Genomic DNA, 27,219 nt, shown 5'->3' with positions numbered 1-27,219 from the left:
GTATACAGCTCCCCCTAGTGGTGATACAACTGCAGCACTCACATGTATACAGCTCCCCCTAGTGGTGATACAACTGCAGCACTCACATGTATACAGCTCCCCCTAGTGGTAATACAACTGCAGTACTCACATGTATACAGCTCCCTCTAATGGTAATACAACTGCAGTACTCACATGTATACAGCTCCCTCTAGTGGTGATACAACTGCAGCACTCACATGTATACAGCTCCCCCTAGTGGTAATACAACTGCAGTACTCACATGTATACAGCTCCCCCTAGTGGTGATACAACTGCAGTACTCACATGTATACAGCTCCCTCTAGTGGTGATACAACTGCAGTACTCACATGTATACAGCTCCCTCTAGTGGTAATACAACTGCAGTACTCACATGTATACAGCTCCCCCTAGTGGTAATACAACTGCAGTACTCACATGTATACAGCTCCCTCTAGTGGTGATACAACTGCAGCACTCACATGTATACAGCTCCCCCTAGTGGTAATACAACTGCAGTACTCACATGTATACAGCTCCCCCTAGTGGTAATACAACTGCAGTACTCACATGTATACAGCTCCCTCTAGTGGTGATACAACTGCAGCACTCACATGTATACAGCTCCCTCTAGTGGTAATACAACTGCAGCACTCACATGTATACAGCTCCCCCTAGTGGTAATACAACTGCAGGACTCACATGTATACAGCTCCCTCTAGTGGTAATACAACTGCAGGACTCACATGTATACAGCTCCCCCTAGTGGTGATACAACTGCAGTACTCACATGTATACAGCTCCCTCTAGTGGTGATACAACTGCAGTACTCATATGTATACAGCTCCTCCTAGTGGTCATATAACTGCAGTACTCACATGTATACAGCTCCCCCTAGTGGTGATACAACTGCAGCACTCATATGTATACAGCTCCCCCTAGTGGTAATACAACTGCAGTACTCACATGTATACAGCTCCCTCTAGTGGTAATACAACGGCAGGACTCACATGTATACAGCTCCCCCTAGTGGTGATACAACTGCAGTACTCACATGTATACAGCTCCCTCTAGTGGTGATACAACTGCAGTACTCATATGTATACAGCTCCCCCTAGTGGTAATAAAACTGCAGCACTCACATGTATACACCTCCCCCTAGTGGTAATACAACTGCAGCACTCACATGTATACACCTCCCCCTAGTGGTAATACAACTGCAGCACTCACATGTATACAGCTCCCCCTAGTGGTAATACAACTGCAGCACTCACATGTATACAGCTCCCCCTAGTGGTAATAAAACTGCAGCACTCACATGTATACACCTCCCCCTAGTGGTAATACAACTGCAGCACTCACATGTATACACCTCCCCCTAGTGGTAATACAACTGCAGCACTCACATGTATACACCTCCCCCTAGTGGTAATACAACTGCAGCACTCACATGTATACAGCTCCCCCTTGTGGTAATACAACTGCAGCACTCACATGTATACAGCTCCCCCTAGTGGTAATAAAACTGCAGCACTCACATGTATACACCTCCCCCTAGTGGTAATACAACTGCAGCACTCACATGTATACAGCTCCCCCTAGTGGTGATACAACTGCAGTACTCACATGTATACACCTCCCCCTAGTGGTAATACAACTGCAGCACTCACATGTATACAGCTCCCTCTAGTGGTAATACAACTGCAGTACTCACATGTATACAGCTCCCTCTAGTGGTGATACAACTGCAGCACTCACATGTATACAGCTCCCTCTAGTGGTAATACAACTGCAGGACTCACATGTATACAGCTCCCCCTAGTGGTGATACAACTGCAGTACTCACATGTATACAGCTCTCTCTAGTGGTGATACAACTGCAGTACTCACATGTATACAGCTCTCTCTAGTGGTAATACAACTGCAATACTCACATGTATACAGCTCCCTCTAGTGGTGATACAACTGCAGTACTCACATGTATACAGCTCCCTCTAGTGGTGATACAACTGCAGTACTCACATGTATACAGCTCCCCCTAGTGGTGATACAACTGCAGCACTCACATGTATACAGCTCCCTCTAGTGGTAATACAACTGCAGTACTCACATGTATACAGCTCCCTCTAGTGGTGATACAACTGCAGTACTCACATGTATACAGCTCCCTCTAGTGGTAATACAACTGCAGTACTCACATGTATACAGCTCCCTCTAGTGGTGATACAACTGCAGTACTCACATGTATACACCTCCCCCTAGTGGTAATACAACTGCAGCACTCACATGTATACAGCTCCCCCTAGTGGTGATACAACTGCAGCACTCACATGTATACAGCTCCCCCTAGTGGTAATACAACTGCAGTACTCACATGTATACAGCTCCTCTAGTGGTAATACAACTGCAGTACTCACATGTATACAGCTCCCTCTAGTGGTGATACAACTGCAGTACTCACATGTATACAGCTCCCTCTAGTGGTAATACACCTGCAGTACTCACATGTATACAGCTCCCCCTAGTGGTAATACAACTGCAGTACTCACATGTATACAGCTCCCTCTAGTGGTAATACAACTGCAGCACTCACATGTATACAGCTCCCCCTAGTGGTAATACAACTGCAGCACTCACATGTATACAGCTCCCCCTAGTGGTGATACAACTGCAGCACTCACATGTATACAGCTCCCTCTAGTGGTAATACAACTGCAGTACTCACATGTATACAGCTCCCTCTAGTGGTGATACAACTGCAGTACTCACATGTATACAGCTCCCTCTAGTGGTAATACAACTGCAGTACTCACATGTATACAGCTCCCTCTAGTGGTGATACAACTGCAGTACTCACATGTATACACCTCCCCCTAGTGGTAATACAACTGCAGCACTCACATGTATACAGCTCCCCCTAGTGGTGATACAACTGCAGCACTCACATGTATACAGCTCCCCCTAGTGGTAATACAACTGCAGTACTCACATGTATACAGCTCCTCTAGTGGTAATACAACTGCAGTACTCACATGTATACAGCTCCCTCTAGTGGTGATACAACTGCAGTACTCACATGTATACAGCTCCCTCTAGTGGTAATACACCTGCAGTACTCACATGTATACAGCTCCCCCTAGTGGTAATACAACTGCAGTACTCACATGTATACAGCTCCCCCTAGTGGTAATACAACTGCAGCGCTCAAATGTATACAGCTCCCCCTAGTGGTAATACAACTGCAGTACTCACATGTATACAGCTCCCCCTAGTGGTGATACAACTGCAGTACTCACATGTATACAGCTCCCTCTAGTGGTAATACAACTGCAGCACTCACATGTATACAGCTCCCCCTAGTGGTGATACAACTGCAGCACTCACATGTATACAGCTCCCCCTAGTGGTAATACAACTGCAGTACTCACATGTATACAGCTCCTCTAGTGGTAATACAACTGCAGTACTCACATGTATACAGCTCCCTCTAGTGGTGATACAACTGCAGCATTCACATGTATACAGCTCCCCCTAGTGGTGATACAACTGCAGTACACACATGTATACAGCTCCCTCTAGTGGTAATACAACTGCAGTACTCACATGTATACAGCTCCCTCTAGTGGTAATACAACTGCAGTACTCACATGTATACAGCTCCCCCTAGTGGTGATACAACTGCAGTACACACATGTATACAGCTCCCCCTAGTGGTAATACAACTGCAGTACTCACATGCATACAGCTCCCCCTAGTGGTAATACAACTGCAGCACTCACATGTATACAGCTCCCCCTAGTGGTAATACAACTGCAGCACTCACATGTATACAGCTCCCCCTAGTGGTGATACAACTGCAATGCTCACATGTATACAGCTCCCCCTAGTGGTAACACAACTGCAGTACTCACATGTATACAGCTCCCTCTAGTGGTAATACAACTGCAGTACTCACATGTATACAGCTCCCCCTAGTGGTAATACAACTGCAGCACTCACATGTATACAGCTCCCCCTAGTGGTAATACAACTGCAGCACTCACATGTATACAGCTCCCCCTAGTGGTAATACAACTGCAGCACTCACATGTATACAGCTCCCCCTAGTGGTAATACAACTGCAGCACTCACATGTATACAGCTCCCCCTAGTGGTAATACAACTGCAGCACTCACATGTATACAGCTCCCCCTAGTGGTGATACAACTGCAGCACTCACATGTATACAGCTCCCCCTAGTGGTGATACAACTGCAGCACTCACATGTATACAGCTCCCCCTAGTGGTAATACAACTGCAGCACTCACATGTATACAGCTCCCCCTAGTGGTGATACAACTGCAGCACTCACATGTATACAGCTCCCTCTAGTGGTAATACAACTGCAGCACTCACATGTATACAGCTCCCCCTAGTGGTAATACAACTGCAGTACTCACATGTATACAGCTCCCCCTAGTGGTGATACAACTGCATCACTCACATGTATACAGCTCCCCCTAGTGGTGATACAACTGCAGCACTCACATGTATACAGCTCCCCCTAGTGGTAATACAACTGCAGCACTCACATGTATACAGCTCCCCCTAGTGGTAATACAACTGCAGTACTCACATGTATACAGCTCCCTCTAGTGGTGATACATCTGCAGTACTCAAATGTATACAGCTCCCCCTAGTGGTAATACACCTGCAGCACTCACATGTATACAGCTCCCCCTAGTGGTAATACAACTGCAGCACTCACATGTATACAACTCCCCCTAGTGGTAATACAACTGCAGTACTCACATGTATACAGCTCCCCCTAGTGGTAATACAACTGCAGCACTCACATGTATACAGCTCCCCCTAGTGGTAATACAACTGCAGTACTCACATGTATACAGCTCCCCCTAGTGGTGATACAACTGCAGCACTCACATGTATACAGCTCCCTCTAGTGGTAATACAACTGCAGCACTCACATGTATACAGCTCCCCCTAGTGGTAATACAACTGCAGTACTCACATGTATACAGCTCCCCCTAGTGGTGATACAACTGCATCACTCACATGTATACAGCTCCCCCTAGTGGTGATACAACTGCAGCACTCACATGTATACAGCTCCCTCTAGTGGTAATACAACTGCAGCACTCACATGTATACAGCTCCCCCTAGTGGTAATACAACTGCAGTGCTCACATGTATACAGCTCCCCCTAGTGGTAATACAACTGCAGTATTCACATGTATACAGCTCCCCCTAGTGGTAATACAACTGCAGCACTCACATGTATACAGCTCCCCCTAGTGGTAATACAACTGCAGCACTCACATGTATACAGCTCCCTCTAGTGGTAATACACCTGCAGCACTCACATGTATACAGCTCCCCCTAGTGGTAATACACCTGCAGCACTCACATGTATACAGCTCCCTCTAGTGGTGATACAACTGCAGTACTCACATGTATACAGCTCCCTCTAGTGGTGATACAACTGCAGTACTCACATGTATACAGCTCCCTCTAGTGGTAATACAACTGCAGTACTCACATGTATACAGCTCCCCCTAGTGGTGATACAACTGCAGTACTCACATGTATACAGCTCCCTCTAGTGGTGATACAACTGCAGTACTCACATGTATACAGCTCCCTCTAGTGGTAATACAACTGCAGTACTCACATGTATACAGCTCCCCCTAGTGGTAATACACCTGCAGCACTCACATGTATACAGCTCCCTCTAGTGGTGATACAACTGCAGCACTCACATGTATACAGCTCCCTCTAGTGGTAATACAACTGCAGTACTCACATGTATACAGCTCCCCCTAGTGGTAATACAACTGCAGTACTCACATGTATACAGCTCCTCTAGTGGTAATACAACTGCAGCACTCACATGTATACAGCTCCCCCTAGTGGTAATACAACTGCAGTACTCACATGTATACAGCTCCCTCTAGTGGTGATACAACTGCAGTACTCACATGTATACAGCTCCCCCTAGTGGTAATACAACTGCAGTACTCACATGTATACAGCTCCCTCTAGTGGTGATACAACTGCAGCACTCACATGTATACAGCTCCCTCTAGTGGTGATACAACTGCAGCACTCACATGTATACAGCTCCCTCTAGTGGTGATACAACTGCAGCACTCACATGTATACAGCTCCCCCTAGTGGTAATACAACTGCAGCACTCACATGTATACAGCTCCCCCTAGTGGTGATACAACTGCAGCACTCACATGTATACAGCTCCCCCTAGTGGTAATACAACTGCAGTACTCACATGTATACAGCTCCCTCTAGTGGTGATACACCTGCAGCACTCACATGTATACAGCTCCCTCTAGTGGTGATACAACTGCAGTACTCACATGTATACAGCTCCCCCTAGTGGTAATACACCTGCAGCACTCACATGTATACAGCCCCCCCTAGTGGTAATACACCTGCAGCACTCACATGTATACAGCTCCCTCTAGTGGTAATACACCTGCAGCACTCACATGTACAGTTAGGTCCATATATATTTGGACAGAGACAACATTTTTCCAATTTTGGTTATAGACATTACCACAATGAATTTTAAACAAAACAATTCAGATGCAGTTGAAGTTCAGACTTTCAGCTTTCATTTGAGGGTATCCACATTAAAATTGGATGAAGGGTTTAGGAGTTTCAGCTCCTTAACATGTGCCACCCTGTTTTTAAAGGGACCAAAAGTAATTGGACAATTGACTCCAAGGCTATTTCATGGACAGGTGTGGGCAATCCCTTCGTTATGTCATTCTCAATTAAGCAGATAAAAGGCCTGGAGGTGATTTGAGGTGTGGTGCTGCATTTGGAAGGTTTTGCTGTGAAGTAAACATGCGGTCAAAGGAGCTCTCCATGCAAGTGAAACAAGCCATCCTTAAGCTGCGAAAACAGAAAAAACCCATCCGAGAAATTGCTACAATATTAGGAGTGGCAAAATGTACAGTTTGGTGCATCCTGAGAAAGAAAGAAAGCACTGGTGAACTCATCAATGCAAAAAGACCTGGGCGCCCACGGAAGACAACAGTGGTGGATGATCGCAGAATAATCTCCATGGTGAAGAGAAACTTCACAACAGCCAACCAAGTGACCAGCACTCTCCAGGAGGTCGGCGCATCAATATCCAAATCTACCATAAAGAGAAGACTGCATGAAAGTAACTACAGAGGGTTCACTGCACGGTGCAAGCCACTCATAAGCATCAAGAATAAAAAGGCTAAAAAACATCTAAAAAAGCCAGCACAGTTCTGGAATAACATTCTTTGGACAGATGAAACCAAGATCAACCTCTACCAGAATGATGGAAAGAGAAAAGTATGGTGAAGGCGTGGTACAGCTCATGATCCAAAGCATACCACATCATCTGTAAAACACGGCGGAGGCAGTGTGATGGCTTGGGCGTGCATGGCTGCCGGTGGCACTGGGTCACTAGTGTTTATTGATGATGTGACACAGGACAGAAGCAGCCGAATGATGTCTGAGGTCTTCAGAGCCGCCATACTGTGTGCTCAGATCCAGCCAAATGCAGCCAAACTGATTGGTCGTCGTTTCATACTACAGATGGACAATGACCCAAAACATGAAGCCAAAGCAACCCAGGAGTTTATTAAAGCAAAGAAGTGGAATATTCTTGAATGGCCAAGTCAGTCACCTGATCTCAACCCAATTGAGCAGCATTTTACTTGTTAAAGACTAAACTTCAGACAGAAAGGCCCACAAACAACCAGCAACTGAAAACCACCACAGTGAAGGCCTGGCCGAGCATCAAAAAGGAGGAAACACAGCGTCTGGTGATGTCCATGAGGAGGAAACACAGCGTCTGGTGATGTCCATGAGTTCAAGGCTTCAGGCAGTCATTGCCAACAAAGGGTTTTCAACCAAGCACTAAAAATGAACATTTTATTTAAAATTATTGAATCTGTCCAATTACTTTTGGTCCCTTTAAAAACAGGGTGGCACATGTTAAGGAGCTGAAACTCCTAAACCCTTCATCCAATTTTAATGTGGATACCCTCAAATGAAAGCTGAAAGTCTGAACTTCAACTGCATCTGAATTGTTTTGTTTAAAATTCATTGTGGTAATGTCTATAACCAAAATTGGAAAAATGTTGTCTCTGTCCAAATATATATGGACCTAACTGTATACAGCTCCCTCTAGTGGTAATACAACTGCAGCACTCACATGTATACAGCTCCCTCTAGTGGTGATACAACTGTAGTATTCACATGTATACAGCTCCCCCTAGTGGTAATACACCTGCAGCACTCACATGTATACAACTCCCCCTAGTGGTAATACAACTGCAGTACTCACATGTATACAGCTCCCCCTAGTGGTAATACAACTGCAGCACTCACATTTGTAACCATTGTCACGCACAATAATAAAAGTATATTTCGATATGTCCATGTCCTGGTATTTTATCTGGTTCTTTTGACCCTTACTGAATTGTTCTGGCTATAGTACTCACCTGTATACAGCTCCCTCTAGTGGTGAAACAACTGCAGCACTCACATGTATACAGCTCCCCCTAGTGTTGGCTGCAGGGAGTCAGTATATAACTTTTTGTCTATGCAGAGAAAAGACCCTCACCTTTATGTATTGCATACCCCAGAAATGGTAAGACCCCTTTGAACCTGAAGTTCTCCATCTGCCTCAGCAGTGGAACCCCTGATCCTGGCTGATGGGGTATACTGGGATTTGTAGTCCCCAGCAGGCCTGTGATTTAGTCATGGCAGCTCCTGTAGCTCAGAAAACATACTTGCCAAGAGATGAAAGGTTCCAGTTTGAAGGATGCGAGGCTGCACAGACCGGCGATGAAGCAGAGCCACTTCTGTTTCACCAGCGACACGGTGTAGAGGAGGAGGCAGTGCGACAGGATCAGCATCAGGTAGTTACTGCCCATGATGGTCAGGACGGTCAGCATCCCATAGGGCATGTAAACCCAGGACCTGTGCTGTGAGGAGGCAGGACCAGAGGAGACAAGCTGAAACAGCAGCACAGAGGATTTCAGGAGAGAAATATGGTGTAGTGAGCACAGGACTGCAGGGGTACTGGCAGGGTGTGAGGAGACGTAAGGAGCAGGGGACCCCATGACAGTACCGAGTATTTCAGGAGAGGAGTGTGTTAATTTTGTGGGGGGTCACAGATGAAACACTAAATAGAGGTAGAAGAAGGGTCTCCTCCAGCAGCACAGAGTATTTGAGAACAGGAGATTGTAAACTTATAGGATCTCACAGACTTAACATTACAGTTGTGCACAAAAGTTTACATACCCCGGCAGAATTTTTGCTTTCTTGGCCTTTTTTCGGAGAATATGAATGATAACACCAAAACGTTTCCTCCACTCATGGTTAGTGGTTGGGTGAAGCCATTTATGGTCAAACTACTGTGTTTTCTCTTTATAAATGATAATGACAACATAAAACATCCAAATGACCCTGATCAAAAGTTCACACATCCTGGTGATTGTGGCCTGATAACATGCACAGAAGTTGACAAAAAAAATGGATGTCAATCGCTACTCAAGGTAACTTCCTCACCTGTGACCTGTTTGCTTGTAATCAGTGTGTGTGCATAAAAGCGGAGTGAGTTTCTGGGATCCAGACAGACTCTTGCATCTTTCATCCAGCCACTGATGTTTCTGGATTGTGAGTCATGGGGAAAGCAAAAGAATTGTGAACGGATCTACGGGAAAAGGTAGTTGAAGTGTATAAAACAGGAAAGGGATACAAAAAGATATCCAAGGAGTTGATAATGCCAGACAGCAGCGTTCACACTGTGATTAACAAATGGAAAATCAGGAGCTCTGTAAAAACAAAACCACGGTCAGGTAGACCAACAAAAATGTCGTCCACAACTGCCAGGAAAATTGTTCGGGATGCAAAGAAAAACCCACAAATAACCTCACCTGAAATACTGGACTCCATGAAGGAAATTTGGAGGGATGAGATCAAAATTTAACTTTTTGGCCACAACCATAAACGTTACATTTGGAGAGAGGTCAACAAGGTCTGTGAAGAAAGGAACACCATTCCTACTGTAAAGCATGGAGGTGGATCGCTGATGTTTTGGGGATGTGTGAGCTACAAAGGCACAGGAAACTTGGTCAAAGTTATCAGCAAATACTGGAGGCAAGTTTGCACTCATCAGCCCAGAAGCTGCACATGGGACGTACTTGGACATTCCACCATGACAACGATCGTAAACACGTAAACAAGGCCAAGTCGACCTGTCATTGGCTACAGCAGAATAAAGTGAAGGTTCTGGAGTGGCCATCTCAGTCTCCTGACCTCAGTATCATTGAGCCACTCTGGGGAGATCTCAGCGCGCAGTTCATGCTAGACAGCCCAGGAATTTACAGGAACCGGAGGCTTTATGCCAAGAAGAGTGGGCAGCTTTACCATCTGAGAAAATAAAGAACCTCATCATCAATTACCATAAAAGACTTCAAGCTGTCATTGATGTTAGAGGGGGGCAATACACGGTATTAAGAAATGGGGTATGTGAACTTATGATCAGGGTCATTTGGATGTTTGGGTTGTCATTATGATTTAAAAAGTGAAAACACAGTAGTCTGACAATAAATGGCTTCACCCAACAACTAACCATGAGTGGAGGAAAAGTTTTGGTGTTATCATTCATATTGTCTGAAAACAGGCCAAGAAAGCAAAAAATCTGCCGGGGTATGTAAACTTTTGAGCACAACTGTATGTAGCGGTCGGATCAGGATCCCCCCCAGCAGCACAGAGTATTTCTGAAGTGGCTGCATGTATCATGTAGAAGGTCACAGATTGCTACTTAAGTAATGGCAGGAGCAGAAGCTTCAGCAGCACAGAGGTTTTCAGGAGAGCAGTGCACTGATCCTGTGGGAGACTGATTCATTCCTGCAGGGTGTAATGATTTCTTATAGTCTTGATACATTTATTGATTAATATATTCTACATTTATCTGTATCTACATTCCTGCAATGTATGGGTGTCTCCCCAAAATGCTAGGGGAGCAGGTAAGTTTCCAATAACAGTTTCTGGTAGCTGCCACTAGGGGGAGCTGCTGCATAAGTCGTTACATGCTCCCCTGTATGCAGTGAGCTCCCCCTAGTGGCAGCCTGTGACCATAACGCTGTGAGAAGTGAAGGGGGATGTGGAGCTCAGTATCGGGTATACAATGGAGGCTCTTGTGCTGTAATTCTGAGGCTGCGCTTGTACTTGTGGGCAGGTGTATATATGGGTTCAATATTCTACGAGGACCCCATTACGGTGATGCTTCATACTGATTGTGGGGGTCCCTTATCATCTGCAAGTACGTCACATGAAGAAACCCACCTGAGGGATTAGGAGAGAAGACCTTGGCGAAAATGACGTGTCCGGCAAGCGTAAAAATGATGTAACTTCTGAAAGTCGTCAACCACATGACCCACTCAAAGTCTGCGACGTCCTGCAACAATCAGAAGATGTCAAACTGCTGCTCGTATGGAAATAAAGGGAATTATCTGCCATTATCTTCCTAGTTTCTGAGATGTCTACAGAAATTGATCATTCAGGAGGTGGGGAAAGCTGGGTGATCGGAGCAATGGCCGCCATTATAGTTATGGGTTAACTTGCATAAAGGACTTGTAGTAGCTTAAAAGGCCACGAGGTGGCGCTGTTATTATTGCTGCCGGCCTCAATCATTGCTTTCTCTCACCATTTTTCTCCCAAAGTAATACCAGCCAGATTTCACATTCTCTTTGAATGATTTCCGATTCATGTTATCTGAAAAAGAATAAAACAACATAAATAACAATCAGCCTCATATATAATAATCTCCCCCAATATAGTCACATTAATAAAAAAAAAACACGCCATACCTCGAGAGGCTTCAAAGATGCCATTCATAGAGTAAGCGAGAGCGAAGCCCAGGACCAGAGCGTAGAAGCCGAGCTCATAGTGCGGTAATGCTGTCTTAATCCCCATAGTGGCGGCAAATCAACTCTACAAATGGAAGAATACTGTCAGCCAGCTAAGAATATATATCGTAAACGCAATACCGAGAGATGGGAAGGATCTCCGACCTATTCAATATCAATAGATTCTACAGAAATGGCAGTATAATAGTTATATTTTTGTAAATAGGGGCAGTATTATAGTAGTTACATTCTTGTACATAGGGGCAGTATTATAGTAGTTATATTCTTGCACATAGGGGCAGTGTCATAGTAGTTATATTCTTGTACATAGGGGTAGTATTATAGTAGTTATATTCTTGTACATAGGAGCAGTATTATAGTAGTTATATTCTTGTACATAGGAGCAGTATTATAGTAGTTATATTCTTGCACATAGGAGCAGTATTATAGTAGTTATATTCTTGTACATAGGGGTAGTATTATAGTAGTTATATTCTTGTACATAGGGGTAGTATTATAGTAGTTATATTCTTGTACATATGGGCAGTATTATAGTAGTTATATTCTTGTACATAGGGGCAGTATTATAGTAGTTATATTCTTGTACATAGGGGTAGTATTATAGTAGTTATATTCTTGTACATAGGGGTAGTATTATAGTAGTTATATTCTTGTACATAGGGGCAGTATTATAGTAGTTATATTCTTGCACATAGGAGCAGTATAATAGTAGTTATATTCTTGTACATAGGGGTAGTATTATAGTAGTTATATTCCTGTACATGGGGTAGTATTATAGTAGTTATATTCTTGTACATAGGGGTAGTATTATAGTAGTTATATTCTTGTACATATGGGCAGTATTATAGTAGTTATATTCTTGTACATAGGGGTAGTATTATAGTAGTTATATTCTTGTACATAGGGGTAGTATTATAGTAGTTATATTCTTGTACATATGGGCAGTATTATAGTAGTTATATTCTTGTACATAGGGGTAGTATTATAGTAGTTATATTCTTGTACATAGGGGTAGTATTATAGTAGTTATATTCTTGTACATAGGGCAGTATTATAGTAGTTATATTCTTGTACATAGGGGCAGTATTATAGTAGTTATATTCTTGTACATAGGGGCAGTATTATAGTAGTTATATTCTTGTACATAGGGGGTAGTATTATAGTAGTTATATTCTTGTACATAGGGCAGTATTATAGTAGTTATATTCTTGTACATAGGGGCAGTATTTGTTATAATCTGGTGGCCTAGGAGCAGCATTAGACGTGCTCTGGAGAAGGTGGGACCTGTACTGACCGCAAGCCTGAACTTAACACCGCAACTAGAAGTAGCCGTGGGATGTTCCTGTCACTCCCTAGACACCTCGTCACAGCCTGAGGACTAATTACCCCTAAAGGAAGAAACAGGAAAACTATCTTGCCTCAGAGAAAATCCCCAAAGGATAGACAGCCCCCCACAAATATTGACTGTGAGAGGAGAGGGAAATTACATACGCAGAGTGAAAACAGAATTTAGCAAAGGAGGCCAAGCTAGCTAGAAAGAAAAGACAGGACAGAGTACTATGCGGTCAGTATTAAAATACTACAAAATATCCACCACAGAGAATACAAAAATCTCCACACCTAACTAAAGGCATGGAGGGTAACTCTGCATCTCCAGAGCTTGCAGCTTGGCTGAATAATCCCTACACAGACAAAGCTGGACAAGAAAAAACATAGAAATGCACTGAGCTATAAAGTCCACAGCATGTGGACTGCAAAAACAAGGCCAGGACTTATCTTTGATGATATGAACAGCATAGCAGGAGAAACCAAGCAGAGATGTGAATCCTCCAAGAACCATGGACAACTGGCACAAACTAAAGGAAGAAACAAAACTAAATAGCCCAGTGGATTGCATTAAGTGAAGCCACCTGATGACATGCTGTGATTGCAGACAGCAGCGCTACCACTTATAACCACCGGAGGGAGCCCAAGAGCAGAATTCACAACAGTACCCCCCCTTGAGGAGGGGTCACCGAACCCTCACCAGAGCCCCCAGGCTGATCAGGACGAGCCAAATGAAAAGCACGAACCAAATCGTCAGCATGAACATCGGAGGCAGCAACCCAAGAATTATCCTCCTGGCCATAACCCTTCCACTTGACAAGATACTGAAGCCTCCGCCTCGAAAAACGAGAATCCAAAATCTTCTCAACCACCATATTCCAACTCCCCATCAACCAACACCGGAGCAGGAGGATCAACAGAGGGAACAACGGGCATCACATATTTCCGCAACAAAGATCTATGGAAAACATTATGAATGGAAAAAGAGGCTGGAAGGGCCATACGAAAAGACACTGGATTAATAATCTCAGAAATCTTATAGGGACCAATAAAGCGAGGCTTGAACTTAGGGGAAGAGACCTTCATAGGAACATGACGGGAAGACAACCAGACCAAATCCCCAACCCGAAGCCGGGAACCAACACCCCGACGACGGTTAGCAAAACGCTGAGCCTTCTCCTGAGACAACACCAAATTGTCCACCACATGGGTCCAAATCTGCTGCAACCTGTCAACCACAGAATCCACCCCAGGACAATCAGAAGGCTCAACCTGCCCTGAAGAAAAACGAGGATGAAAACCAGAATTGCAAAAGAAGGGCGAAACCAAGGTAGCAGAACTAGCCCGATTATTAAGGGCAAACTCGGCCAATGGCAAAAAGGTCACCCAATCATCCTGATCAGGAGACACAAAGCATCTCAAATAAGTCTCCAAGGTCTGATTAGTTCGCTCGGTCTGGCCATTTGTCTGAGGATGAAATGCGGAAGAAAAAGACAAATCAATGCCCAGCCTAGAACAAAAAGCCCACCAAAACCTAGAAACAAACTGGGGACCTCTGTCAGACACAATATTCTCAGGAATGCCATGCAAACGAACCACATGCTGAAAAAACAATGGAACCAAATCAGAGGAGGAAGGCAACTTAGGCAAAGGTACCAAATGGACCATCTTAGAGAACCGGTCACAAACCACCCAGATAACAGACATCTTCTGGGACACAGGAAGATCCGAAATAAAATCCATGGAAATATGCGTCCAGGGTCTCTCAGGGACAGGCAAAGGTGAAAGCAACCCACTAGCGCGGGAACAACAAGGCTTAGCCCGGGCACAGGTCCCACAGGGCTGCACAAAAGAACGCACATCCCGCGACAAAGAAGGCCACCAAAAGGACCTAGCAACCAAATCTCTGGTACCAAAAATCCCAGGATGACCGTCCAACACCGAACAATGGACCTCAGAAATTACCTTGCTTGTCCATCTATCAGGAACAAACAGCTTCCCCATAGGACAGCGATCAGGTTTATCAGCCTGAAATTCCTGAAGCACCCGCCGTAAATCAGGGGAGATGGCAGAAAGAATAACCCCTTCCCTAAGAATGCCCACCGGCTCAAGGACTCCAGGGGAATCAGGCAAAAAAATCCTAGAGAGGGCATCCGCTTTAACATTCTTAGATCCTGGAAGATATGAGACCACAAAATCGAAACGGGAGACAAACAGGGACCAACGAGCCTGTCTAGGGTTCAGCCGCTTGGCCGACTCGAGGTAAATCAGATTCTTATGATCGGTCAAGACCACAACGCGGTGTTTGGCTCCCTCAAGCCAATGTCACCACTCCTCAAATGCCCACTTCATAGCCAACAACTCCCAATTACCGACATCATAATTGCGTTCCGCAGGCGAAAACTTTCGGGAAAAGAAGGCACATGGTTTCATCAAGGAACCATCAGAATTCCTCTGTGACAAAACGGCCCCTGCCCCAATCTCAGAAGCGTCAACCTCAACCTGAAAAGGAAGAGAAACATCCGGCTGACGCAACACAGGGGCAGAAGTAAATCGACGTTTAAGCTCCTGAAAGGCCTCAACAGCCGCAGAGGACCAATTTGTCACATCAGCGCCTTTCTTGGTCAAATCGGTCAGGGGTTTAACCACACTGGAAAAGTTGGCAATGAAACGGCGATAAAAATTAGCAAAGCCCAAAAATTTCTGAAGGCTCTTCACAGACGTGGGTTGAATCCAGTCATGAATGGCTTGGACCTTAACAGGATCCATTTCTATTTACGAAGGAGAAAAAATAAACCCCAAAAAAGAGACCTTCTGAACTCCAAATAGGCACTTAGACCCCTTCACAAACAAGGCATTAGCACGAAGGATCTGGAATACCATCCTGACCTGCTTCACATGAGACTCCCAATCATCGGAAAAAATCAGAATATCATCCAAATACACAATCAAGAATTTATCAAGATAATTGCGGAAAATATCATGCATGAAGGACTGAAATACAGAAGGAGCATTAGAGAGCCCGAAAGGCATCACAAGGTATTCAAAATGGCCTTCGGGCGTATTAAATGCAGTTTTCCATTCGTCACCCTGTTTAATACGAACAAGATTATATGCCCCTCGAAGGTCAATCTTGGTAAACCAACTAGCACCCTTAATCCGAGCAAACAAATCAGAAAGCAAAGGCAAAGGGTATTGGAACTTGACCGTGTTCTTATTAAGAAGGCGATAATCAATACAGGGTCTCAAGGAGCCATCCTTCTTGGCAACAAAAAAGAATCCTGCTCCCAATGGTGACGAAGACGGCCGAATATGCCCCTTCTCCAAAGACTCCTTAACATAACTCCGCACAGCGGCATGCTCTGGCACAGACAGATTGAAAAGCCGGCCCTTAGGGAACTTACAGCCAGGAATCAAGTCAATAGCACAATCACAGTCCCTATGTGGAGGAAGGGAACTGGCTTTGGGCTCATCAAATACATCCTGGAAATCTGACAAAAACTCAGGAACATCAGAAGATGGGGAATAGGAAATTGACATCAGAGGAACGTCAGTATGTACCCCTTGACAACCCCAACTAGTCACAGACATAGATTTCCAATCCAGCACTGGATTGTGTACCTGTAAGCAAGGAAAACCCAGTACAACAACATCATGTAAATTATGCAACACCAGAAAACGTCAATCCTCCTGATGTGCTGGAGCCATGCACATAGTAAGCTGAGTCCAATACTGAGGTTTATTCTTGGACAACGGTGTAGCATCAATACCCCTCAAAGGAATAGGGCTCTGCAAAGGCTGCAAAGAAAAACCACAGCGCCTGGCGAATTCTAAGTCCATTAAGTTCAGGGCAGCGCCTGAATCCACAAATGCCATGACAGAAAAGGATGACAATGAGCAAATCAGGGTCACAGACAGGAGAAATTTAGGCTGTACAGTACTGATGGTAACAGATCTAGCGACCCTCTTAATACGCTTAGGGCAATCAGAAATAGCATGAGCAGAATCACCACAGTAAAAACACAGCCTGTTCTGACGTCTGTATCCCTGCTGTTCCGCTCTAGTCAAAATCCTATCACACTGCATAGGCTCAGGACTCTGTCCAGAGCACACCGCCATATGGTGCACCACTTTGCGCTCGCGCAGGCGCCGATCAATCTGAATGGCTAAAGACATAGATTCACTTAAACCAACAGGCGTGGGGAACCCCACCATAACATCTTTAAGGACTTCAGAAAGACCCTTTCTGAAAATTGCTGCCAGAGCATCCTCATTCCATTTTGTAAGCACAGACCATTTTCTAAATTTCTGGCAGTACAATTCTGCCGCTTCCTGACCCTGACACAGAGCCAACAAGGTTTTTTCTGCATGATCCACAAAGTTAGGTTCGTCATACAACAATCCGAGCGATTGAAAAAATGCATCTACATTAAGCAATGCCGGATCCCCTGATTCAAGGGAGAACGCCCAGTCCTGAGGGTCACCACGCAGCAAAGAAATGACTATTTTAACTTGCTGAATGGGATCACCAGAGGAACGGGGTTTCAGTGCAAAAAACAATTTGCAGTTATTTTTAAAGTTCAAAAACTTGGATCTATCCCCATAAAACAAATCCGGAGTAGGAATTCTAGGCTCTAAAGCCGGAGTCTGAACCACATAATCTTGAATACTCTGTACCCTTGCAGCAAGCTGATCCACACGAGAAAACAAATCTTGAACATCCATGCCCGTGCCAAAATCCTGAACCACCCAGAGATCAAGAGGAAAGAAAAAAGGCAAAACAGACTAAAGAAAAAAAAAATGGCTCTGAACTCTCTTTTCTTTTTCCTTCTTTTGAGATGCATTTAACTCATTTTGTTTGGCCAGTTGTACTGTTACAGACTGGTGATTTAGGAAAGGCATGCGACGAGCTCTGAGCAGGTGGGAACTATACTGACCGCAGTTCCTGATCTCAACACAACACTAGTAGCCGTGGGATGTTCCTGTCACTCCCTAGACACCTTCTCACAGCCTAAGAACTAACTACCCCTAAAGGTAGAAACAGGAAAGCTATCTTGCCTCAGAGAAAAACTTCCAAAGGGATAGACAGCCCCCCACAAATAATGACTGTGAGTGGAGAGGGAAATGACATACGTAGAATGAAACAAGATGTAGCAAAGGAGGCCAATACTAGCTAAACAGAAAAGTACAGGACAGAACACTGTGCGGTCAGTAATAAAAAACTAGAAAAAGCCACCGCAGAGATTGTAAAAATCTCCACACCTAACTAATAGGTGTGGAGGGCAAAATCTGCTGCCCAGAGCTTCCAGCTTAGCTGAATAGTTCGATACTGATAAGCTGGACAAAAACAAACATAGAATGTGCTGAACAATAAAGTCCACAATAAGTGGACTGCAAAAAGAGAAGCAAGGACTTATATTTGCAGACTGGTCGGAGTGTCAGGGAAATCCAAAAGAGCTGTGACTCAAGCAAGAACCATTGACAACTGGCATTGAGTCAGGGAAAAAGGCCAGACTAAAATAGCCGAGCCAGAAAGGCGATCAGTGAAGGCAGCTGCTGATGCTAAATCCAAGAAGCAGCCATACCACTCAAAACCACAGGAGGGAGTCCAAGAGCAGAACTCACAAAAGTGCAACTTGCAACCACCGGAGGGAGCCCAGGAGCGGAATTCACAACAGTTCTTTCTTGTCCAGCTTTGTCTGTGTAAGGATTTATTCAGCCAAGCTGGAAGCTCTGGAGATGCAGAGTTACCCTCCATGCCTTTAGTTAGGTGTGGAGATTTTTGTATTCTCTGTGGTGGATTTTTGTAGTATTTTAATACTGACCGCACAGTACTCTGTCCTGTCTTTCCTTTCTAGCTAAGCGTGGCCTCCTTTGCTAAATTCTGTTTTCAGTCTGCGTATGTAATTTCCCTCTCCTCTCACAGTCAATATTTGTGGGGGGCTGTCTATCCTTTGGGGATTTTCTCTGAGGCAAGATAGTTTTCCTGTTTCTTTCTTTAGGGGTAATTAGTCCTCCGGCTGTGACGAGGTGTCTAGGGAGTGACAGGAACATCCCACGGCTACTTCTAGTTGCGGTGTTAAGTTCAGTGTTGTGAACTCTGTTTTTGGGCTCCCTCTTGTGGTCACAACTGGTACTGTGTAGTGCTGTCTTTGGGCTCCCTCTGGTGGCTCTTTGTGTCATTCTGCAGGTCTGAGGCTGGATCAGCTGTCTCGTTATCTGTTAGCTGGTTCCTATTTAGTTCACCTGGACTCTCAGTTGTTACCTGCTGTCAATGTCTTCAGTGCTATTTTGGAGCTCTCCTGCAGTCCTTCGTTATCAGTCTCTTCAAGAGAAGCTAAGTTTTGCTTGGTTCATTTTGACCATCAGTGGTCATATGTTTCTTGTTATATTTTTGTTTCTTGTCCAGCTTGCTAATATGTGATTTCCTTGCTTGCTGGTAGCTCTAGGGGGCTGAGTTTCTCCCCTCACACCGTTAGTTGGTGTGGGGGTTCTTGTATTCTCAGCGTGGATATTTTGCATAGGGTTTTTAACTGACCGCACAGTTCCCTATCTGTCTTCTGCTATCTAGTATTAGAAGGCCTCATTTGCTGAATCTGTTTTCATTCTACGTTTGTGTTTTCCCCTTACCTCACCATTATTATTTGTTGGGGGCTTTCTATATCTTTGGGGTGATTTCTCTTGAGGCAAGTGAGGTCTTACTTTCCCTCCAGGAGTAGATAGTTTCTCAGGCTGCGTCGAGACGTCCAGTAATTTAGGTACGTTCACCGGCTACCTTTAGTGTGTTTGGTTAGGATCAGAATTGCGGTCAGTCCAGTTACCACCTCCCTAGAGCTCGTGTCTAGTTCATAAACCTAGCTAGTCCATTTGGTGATCCTCAGCCACTAGGATCATAACAGTACAGCAGGTCAGAAAAGTGTTTAATGCATCGCAGAAGTGGGATAAGAGAAGCCCTGAGTACATTTTTTTTTCTCCCTATCTTTGCTGCAGTCTGTCCAGCTTCTCTCATCCCCTTAATCTCTGGGTGGTTTTGTGTTCAGCTGCAGACATGGATATTCAGAGTCTGACCTCTAGTGTGGATCATCTTGCTGCAAGGGTGCAAAGCATTCAGGATTTTGTTGTTCATAGCCCTATGTCAGAGCCAAAAATACCTATTCCTGAGTTGTTTTCTGGAGATAGATCTAGGTTTCTGAATTTTAAGAATAATTGTAAATTATTTCTATCTTTGAGACCTCGTTCCTCTGGTGATTCCGCTCAGCAAGTTAAAATTATTATCTCCTTGTTATGTGGCGACCCTCAAGATTGGGCTTTCTCTCTGGTGCCAGGAGATCCTGCATTGCTGAATGTGGATGCGTTTTTTCTGGCGCTTGGACTGCTTTATGAGGAACCTAATCTTGAGAACCAGGCAGAAAAGGCCTTGCTGGCTCTTTCTCAGGGCCAGGATGAAGCTGAGGTGTATTGTCAAAAATTTTGGAAATGGTCGGTGCTTACTCAATGGAATGAGTGTGCCCTGGCTGCAAATTTCAGAGAAGGTCTTTCTGAAGCCATTAAGAATGTTATGGTGGGTTTCCCCACGCCTGCAAGTCTGAATGACTCAATGGCTTTGGCCATTCAGATTGATCGGCGTTTGCGGGAGCGCAAATCTGCGCACCATCTGGCGGTGTTTTCTGAACAGAGACCTGAGTCTATGCAATGTGACCGAGTTCTGACCAGAATTGAGCGGCAAAATCATAGACGTCAAAATGGGTTGTGTTTTTACTGTGGTGATTCAACTCATGTTATCTCAGCATGCTCTAAGCGCGTTAAAAAAATCGCTAAACCTGTCACCATTGGTACTATACAGCCTAAATTCATTTTGTCTGTTACTTTAATTTGTTCTTTGTCATCCTACTCGGTTATGGCTTTTGTGGATTCAGGTGCTGGCCTGGATCTGATGGATTTGTCGTTTGCCAGGCGCTGTGGTTTTGTCCTGGAGCCTTTGGAATTCCCTATTCCACTGAGGGGAATTGATGCTACACCATTGGCTGAGAATAAGCCTCAATATTGGACTCAAGTGACCATGTGCATGACTCCTGTACATCAGGAGGTGATTCGCTTTCTTGTGCTGCATAATTTGCATGATGTTGTCGTTTTGGGTCTGCCATGGCTGCAGGCTCATAATCCAGTTCTGGATTGGAAAGCTATGTCTGTGTCAAGTTGGGGTTGCCAGGGGATTCATGGCGATGCTCCTTTGGTATCAATTGCTTCTTCCACTCCTTCTGAGGTCCCTGAGTTTTTGTCGGACTACCAGGATGTATTTGATGAGCCCAGATCTGGTGCCCTGCCTCCTCACAGGGATTGTGACTGTGCTATAAATTTGATTCCTGGTAGTAAGTTCCCTAAGGGACGACTTTTTAATTTGTCTGTACCAGAACATGCCGCAATGCGGAGCTATATAAAGGAGTCTTTAGAGAAGGGACATATTCGCCCGTCCTCCTCCCCTCTTGGTGCAGGATTTTTTTTTGTGGCCAAGAAGGACGGTTCTCTGAGACCTTGTATAGATTATCGTCTTCTGAATAAAATCACGGTCAAATTTCAGTATCCTTTGCCATTATTATCTGACCTGTTTGCTCGGATTAAGGGGTCCAGTTGGTTCACCAAGATAGATCTTCGTGGTGCGTATAACCTTGTGCGCATTAAGCAGGGAGATGAATGGAAAACGGCATTTAATACGCCCGAAGGCCATTTTGAGTACTTGGTGATGCCTTTTGGACTCTCTAATGCTCCTTCTGTGTTCCAGTCCTTCATGCATGACATCTTCCGAGAAAATCTGGATAAATTTATGATTGTGTATCTGGATGACATTTTGGTCTTTTCTGAGGACTGGGAGTCCCATGTGAAGCAGGTCAGGATGGTATTTCAGGTCCTGCGTGCTAATGCCTTATTTGTGAAGGGCTCAAAATGTCTCTTCGGAGTACAGAAGGTTTCCTTTTTGGGTTTTATTTTTTCTCCTTCTACTATTGAGATGGACCCAGTCAAGGTCCAGGCTATTCATGACTGGACTCAGCCTACATCTATTAAGAGTCTTCAGAAGTTCTTGGGTTTTGCTAATTTTTACCGTCGCTTCATTGCTAATTTTTCTGGCGTGGTTAAACCCTTGACGGATTTGACCAAGAAGGGTTCTGATGTGACTAATTGGTCTCCTGCGGCCGTGGAAGCCTTTCGGGAGCTGAAGCGCCGGTTTTCTTCGGCTCCAGTTTTGTGTCAGCCTGATGTCTCTCTTCCTTTTCAGGTCGAGGTTGATGCTTCTGAGATTGGAGCAGGGGCTGTTTTGTCGCAGAGAAGCTCTGATTGCTCTGTGATGAAGCCTTGTGCTTTCTTTTCAAGAAAGTTTTCGCCTGCCGAGCGGAATTATGATGTTGGTAATCGGGAGTTGTTGGCTATGAAGTGGGCATTTGAGGAGTGGCGACATTGGCTCGAGGGAGCTAAGCATCGTGTAGTGGTCTTAACTGATCACAAAAATCTGATTTATCTCGAGTCTGCCAAGCGGCTGAATCCTAGACAGGCTCGTTGGTCGTTGTTTTTCTCCTGTTTCGATTTCGTGGTCTCGTACCTGCCTGGTTCGAAGAACGTGAAGGCTGATGCTCTTTCTAGGAGTTTTGTGCCTGACTCTCCGGGAGTTTCAGAGCCGGCTGGTATCCTCAGAGAGGGAGTGATTTTGTCTGCCATTTCCCCAGATTTGCGACGAGTGCTGCAGAAATTTCAGGCGGATAGACCTGACCGTTGCCCACCAGAGAGACTGTTTGTCCCAGATAGATGGACCAGCAGAGTTATTTCCGAGGTTCATTCTTCGGTGTTGGCAGGCCATCCTGGGATTTTTGGTACCAGAGATTTGGTGGCTAGGTCCTTCTGGTGGCCTTCCTTGTCGCGGAATGTGCGTTCCTTTGTGCAGTCCTGTGGGATTTGTGCTCGGGCTAAGCCTTGCTGTTCTCGTGCCAGCGGTTTGCTTTTTCCTTTGCCTGTCCCGAAGAGGCCTTGGACGCACATTTCCATGGATTTTATTTCGGATCTTCCAGTCTCTCAGAGAATGTCTGTCATCTGGGTGGTGTGTGATCGTTTTTCCAAAATGGTCCATTTGGTGCCCTTGCCTAAGTTGCCTTCCTCCTCCGATTTGGTTCCTCTATTTTTTCAGAATGTGGTTCGCTTGCACGGCATCCCTGAAAATATTGTGTCTGACAGAGGATCCCAGTTTGTGTCCAGATTTTGGCAGATCTTTTGTGCTAAGATGGGCATTGATTTGTCTTTTTCGTCGGCTTTCCATCCTCAGACGAATGGCCAAACCGAGCGAACTAATCAGACCTTGGAAACTTATTTAAGATGTTTTGTTTCTGCTGATCAGGATGATTGGGTGACTTTTTTGCCATTGGCCGAGTTTGCCCTTAATAATCGGGCTAGTTCTGCTACTTTGGTTTCGCCTTTTTTCTGCAATTCTGGTTTTCATCCTCGTTTTTCCTCGGGTCAGGTTGAGCCTTCTGACTGTCCTGGGGTGGATTCTGTGGTGGATAGGTTGCAACAGATTTGGAACCATGTGGTGGACAATTTGAAGTTGTCAAAGGAGAAGGCTCAGCGCTTTGCCAACTGCCGTCGCGGTGTGGGTCCCCGACTTCTTGTTGGGGATTTGGTATGGCTGTCTTCTCGGTATGTTCCTATGAAGGTTTCCTCTCCTAAATTCAAGCCTCGCTTCATCGGTCCTTATAAGATTTTGGAAATCCTTAACCCGGTGTCATTTCGTTTGGACCTCCCAGCATCGTTTGCCATTCATAACGTGTTCCATAGGTCTTTGTTGCGGAGGTATGTGGTGCCTGTGGTTCCTTCTGTTGAACCCCCTGCCCCGGTGCTGGTTGAGGGCGAATTGGAGTACGTGATGGAGAAGATCTTGGATTCTTGTATTTCTAGACGGAGGCTTCAGTATTTGGTTAAGTGGAAGGGCTATGGTCAGGAGGATAATTCCTGGGTTGTCGCCTCTGATGTTCATGCGGCCGATTTGGTTCATGCCTTCCATGTGGCTCATCCTGATCGCCCTGGGGGTTTTGATGAGGGTTCGGTGACCCCTCCTCAAGGGGGGGGGGGGGTACTGTTGTGAACTCTGTTTTTAAGCTCCCTCTTGTGGTCACAACTGGTACTGTGTAGTGCTGTCTTTGGGCTCCCTCTGGTGGCTCTTTGTGTCATTCTGCAGGTCTGAGGCTGGATCAGCTGTCTCGTTATCTGTTAGCTGGTTCCTATTTAGTTCACCTGGACTCTCAGTTGTTGCCTGCTGTCAATGTCTTCAGTGCTATTTTGGAGCTCTCCTGCAGTCCTTCGTTATCAGTCTCTTCAAGAGAAGCTAAGTTTTGCTTGGTTCATTTTTGACCATCAGTGGTCATATGTTTCTTGTTATATTTTTGTTTCTTGTCCAGCTTGCTAATATGTGATTTCCTTGCTTGCTGGTAGCTCTAGGGGGCTGAGTTTCTCCCCTCACACCGTTAGTTGGTGTGGGGGTTCTTGTATTCTCAGCGTGGATATTTTGCATAGGGTTTTTAACTGACCGCACAGTTCCCTATCTGTCTTCTGCTATCTAGTATTAGAGGGCCTCATTTGCTGAATCTGTTTTCATTCTACGTTTGTGTTTTCCCCTTACCTCACCGTTATTATTTGTTGGGGGCTTTCTATATCTTTGGGGTGATTTCTCTTGAGGCAAGTGAGGTCTTTCTTTCCCTCCAGGAGTAGATAGTTTCTCAGGCTGCGTCGAGACGTCCAGGAATTTAGGTACGTTCACCGGCTACCTTTAGTGTGTTTGGTTAGGATCACAATTGCGGTCAGTCCAGTTACCACCTCCCTAGAGCTCGTGTCTAGTTCATAAACCTAGCTAGTTCGTTTGGTGATCCTCAGCCACTAGGATCATAACAGTTCAGGGTCTGCGGTCAGTAGAGAGGCCACCTTCTCCAGAGCTCGTCCATGCTGCTCCTAGGCCACCAGATCGTAACAGACCACTGACCCGGAGAACACAGCATCCGGTTGGTATTTGTGGACTGGAGAACTGTAAGTAAAATGTGTCCTTTGAGTCATTGCTGCATCACCTGCCCGGCATAATCACAACCGCCATCTTAACACTTAGCACTACAACTACCCTGGGGCTAGCTCTACCGGTGGAGAGCTGCACCATCTTTGCTGTACCACCATCGCACCAAAGGATCTGACTGCAGTGTTGGCTATTATAGCCGAACACCACGGGTGGCGCCACAAACATTTTCCCTAAATGCATTATAAACTTTATTTTCCCCTTTTATTCCATCATTTTACATGAACGCCCAGGGCCACGGAACCGGGTCACTGCTGCCGTGACCTTCACCTTTAAGAACTGCCGTGTTGGACCGTACCGAGTACCGTACGGCCCTATGGGATGCTCCATTTGTCTCTCCACAGTTAGTGGGGGCAGGTCTTTGTCTCTCCACAGGAACTGGGGGTGAGTCTTTGTTTTTTACAGGAAGTGAGGTTAGGTCTTTCTCTCAGTACAGTAAATGGGGGCAGATCTTGTCTCTTTACAAGTGGGGGCGGGTCTTTGTCTCTCTACAGTAAGTGTTGGCGGTCCTTGTCTCACTACAGTAAGTGGGGGTGGGTCTTTGTCTATCTGCAGGAAATGAGGGTGGGTCTTTTTTTTTCTACAGGAAGTGAGGTCAGGTCAGTAAGTGGGGGTGGGTCTTTGTCTTTCTACAGTAAGTAGAGGTAGGTCTTTGTCTCTCTACAGTAAGTGGGGGTGGGTCTTTGTCTTTCTACAGTAAGTAGAGGTGGGTCTTTGTCTCTCTACAGTAAGTGGGGGTGGGTCTTTGTCTTTCTACAGTAAGTAGAGGTGGGTCTTTGTCTCTACAGTAAGTGGGGCAGGTCTTTGTCTCTCTACAGTAAGTGGGACGGGTCTTTGTCTCTCTACAGTAAGTGGAGGCGGGTCTTTGTCTTTCTACAGTAAGTGGGGGCGGGTCTTTGTCGCTACAGTAAGTGGGGGCAGGTCTTTGTCTTTCTACAGTAAGTGGAGGCGGGTCTTTGTCTCTCTACAGTAAGTGGAGGCAGGTCTTTGTCTCTCTACAGTAAGTGGGGGCGGGTCTTTGTCTTTGTACAGTAAGTGGGGGCAGGTCTTTGTCTCTCTACAGTAAGTGGGGGCGGGTCTTTGTATCTCTACAGTAAGTGGGGGCGGGTCTTTGTCTCTCTACAGTAAGTGGAGGCGGGTCTTTGTCTTTCTACAGTAAGTGGGGGTGGGTCTTTGTCGCTACAGTAAGTGGGGGCGGGTCTTTGTCTTTCTACAGTAAGTGCGGCGGGTCTTTGTCTCTCTACAGTAAGTGGGGGTGGGTCTTTATCTCTACAGTAAGTGGGGTGGGTCTTTGTCTCTCTACAGTAAGTGGGGCGGGTCTTTGTCTCTACAGTAAGTGGGGCGGGTCTTTGTCTCTCTACAGTAAGTGGGGGCGGGTCTTTGTCTCTCTACAGTAAGTGGGGGTGGGTCTTTATCTCTACAGTAAGTGGGGTGGGTCTTTGTCTCTCTACAGTAAGTGGGGCGGGTCTTTGTCTCTACAGTAAGTGGGGCGGGTCTTTGTCTCTCTACAGTAAGTGGGGGCGGGTCTTTGTCTCTACAGTAAGTGGGGGTGGGTCTTTGTCTCTCTACAGTAAGTGGGGGCGGGTCCTTGTCTCACTAAAGTAAGTGGGGTCAGTCTTTGTGTGGCTGGTTTTTGTTTCTCCACAGGAAGTGGGGGTAGGTCTGAGAGGTGGGCTTTCAGTTCCAGCTAGCTTAGCCAATGCCTTGTGAGTGAAAATATGGTATAAGGTTTCCATATCCTTTAATCCATTTTATTGTATTAATAGTATTGGTTGTTGTACTCATCTTAAAGAGGTATTCCCATCTCCAAGATCCTATCCAGGGGCGTAACTACCGCGGTCGCAGGGGTCGCAA

At 45.4% G+C, this 27,219-nt stretch overlaps 1 protein-coding gene across 1 annotated transcript in view; it reads right to left on the bottom strand.

The window, feature by feature from the left end:
- LOC143783207 (protein-cysteine N-palmitoyltransferase HHAT-like protein) overlaps window positions 1-12,007 on the bottom strand; it is a 55,332-nt gene extending 43,325 nt beyond the window's left edge. The window contains exons 1-4 of the mRNA XM_077271626.1: window positions 11,883-12,007; window positions 11,720-11,787; window positions 11,345-11,470; window positions 8,796-9,020 (exon numbers count right to left, since the gene is read on the bottom strand). Coding sequence (XP_077127741.1) covers window positions 8,796-9,020; window positions 11,345-11,470; window positions 11,720-11,787; window positions 11,883-11,988 — 525 coding nt within the window. The 5' untranslated portion in view covers window positions 11,989-12,007. The remainder of the gene's footprint in view (window positions 1-8,795; window positions 9,021-11,344; window positions 11,471-11,719; window positions 11,788-11,882) is intronic.
- Window positions 12,008-27,219: the final 15,212 nt, after the last annotated feature.

This window comes from Ranitomeya variabilis, chromosome 6 (assembly GCF_051348905.1).
Source record: "Ranitomeya variabilis isolate aRanVar5 chromosome 6, aRanVar5.hap1, whole genome shotgun sequence".
Lineage (NCBI taxonomy): Eukaryota > Metazoa > Chordata > Amphibia > Anura > Dendrobatidae > Ranitomeya > Ranitomeya variabilis.
The sequence above is the reverse complement of the archived record's forward strand: the minus strand, read 5'-3'. Positions and strand labels throughout refer to the sequence as shown.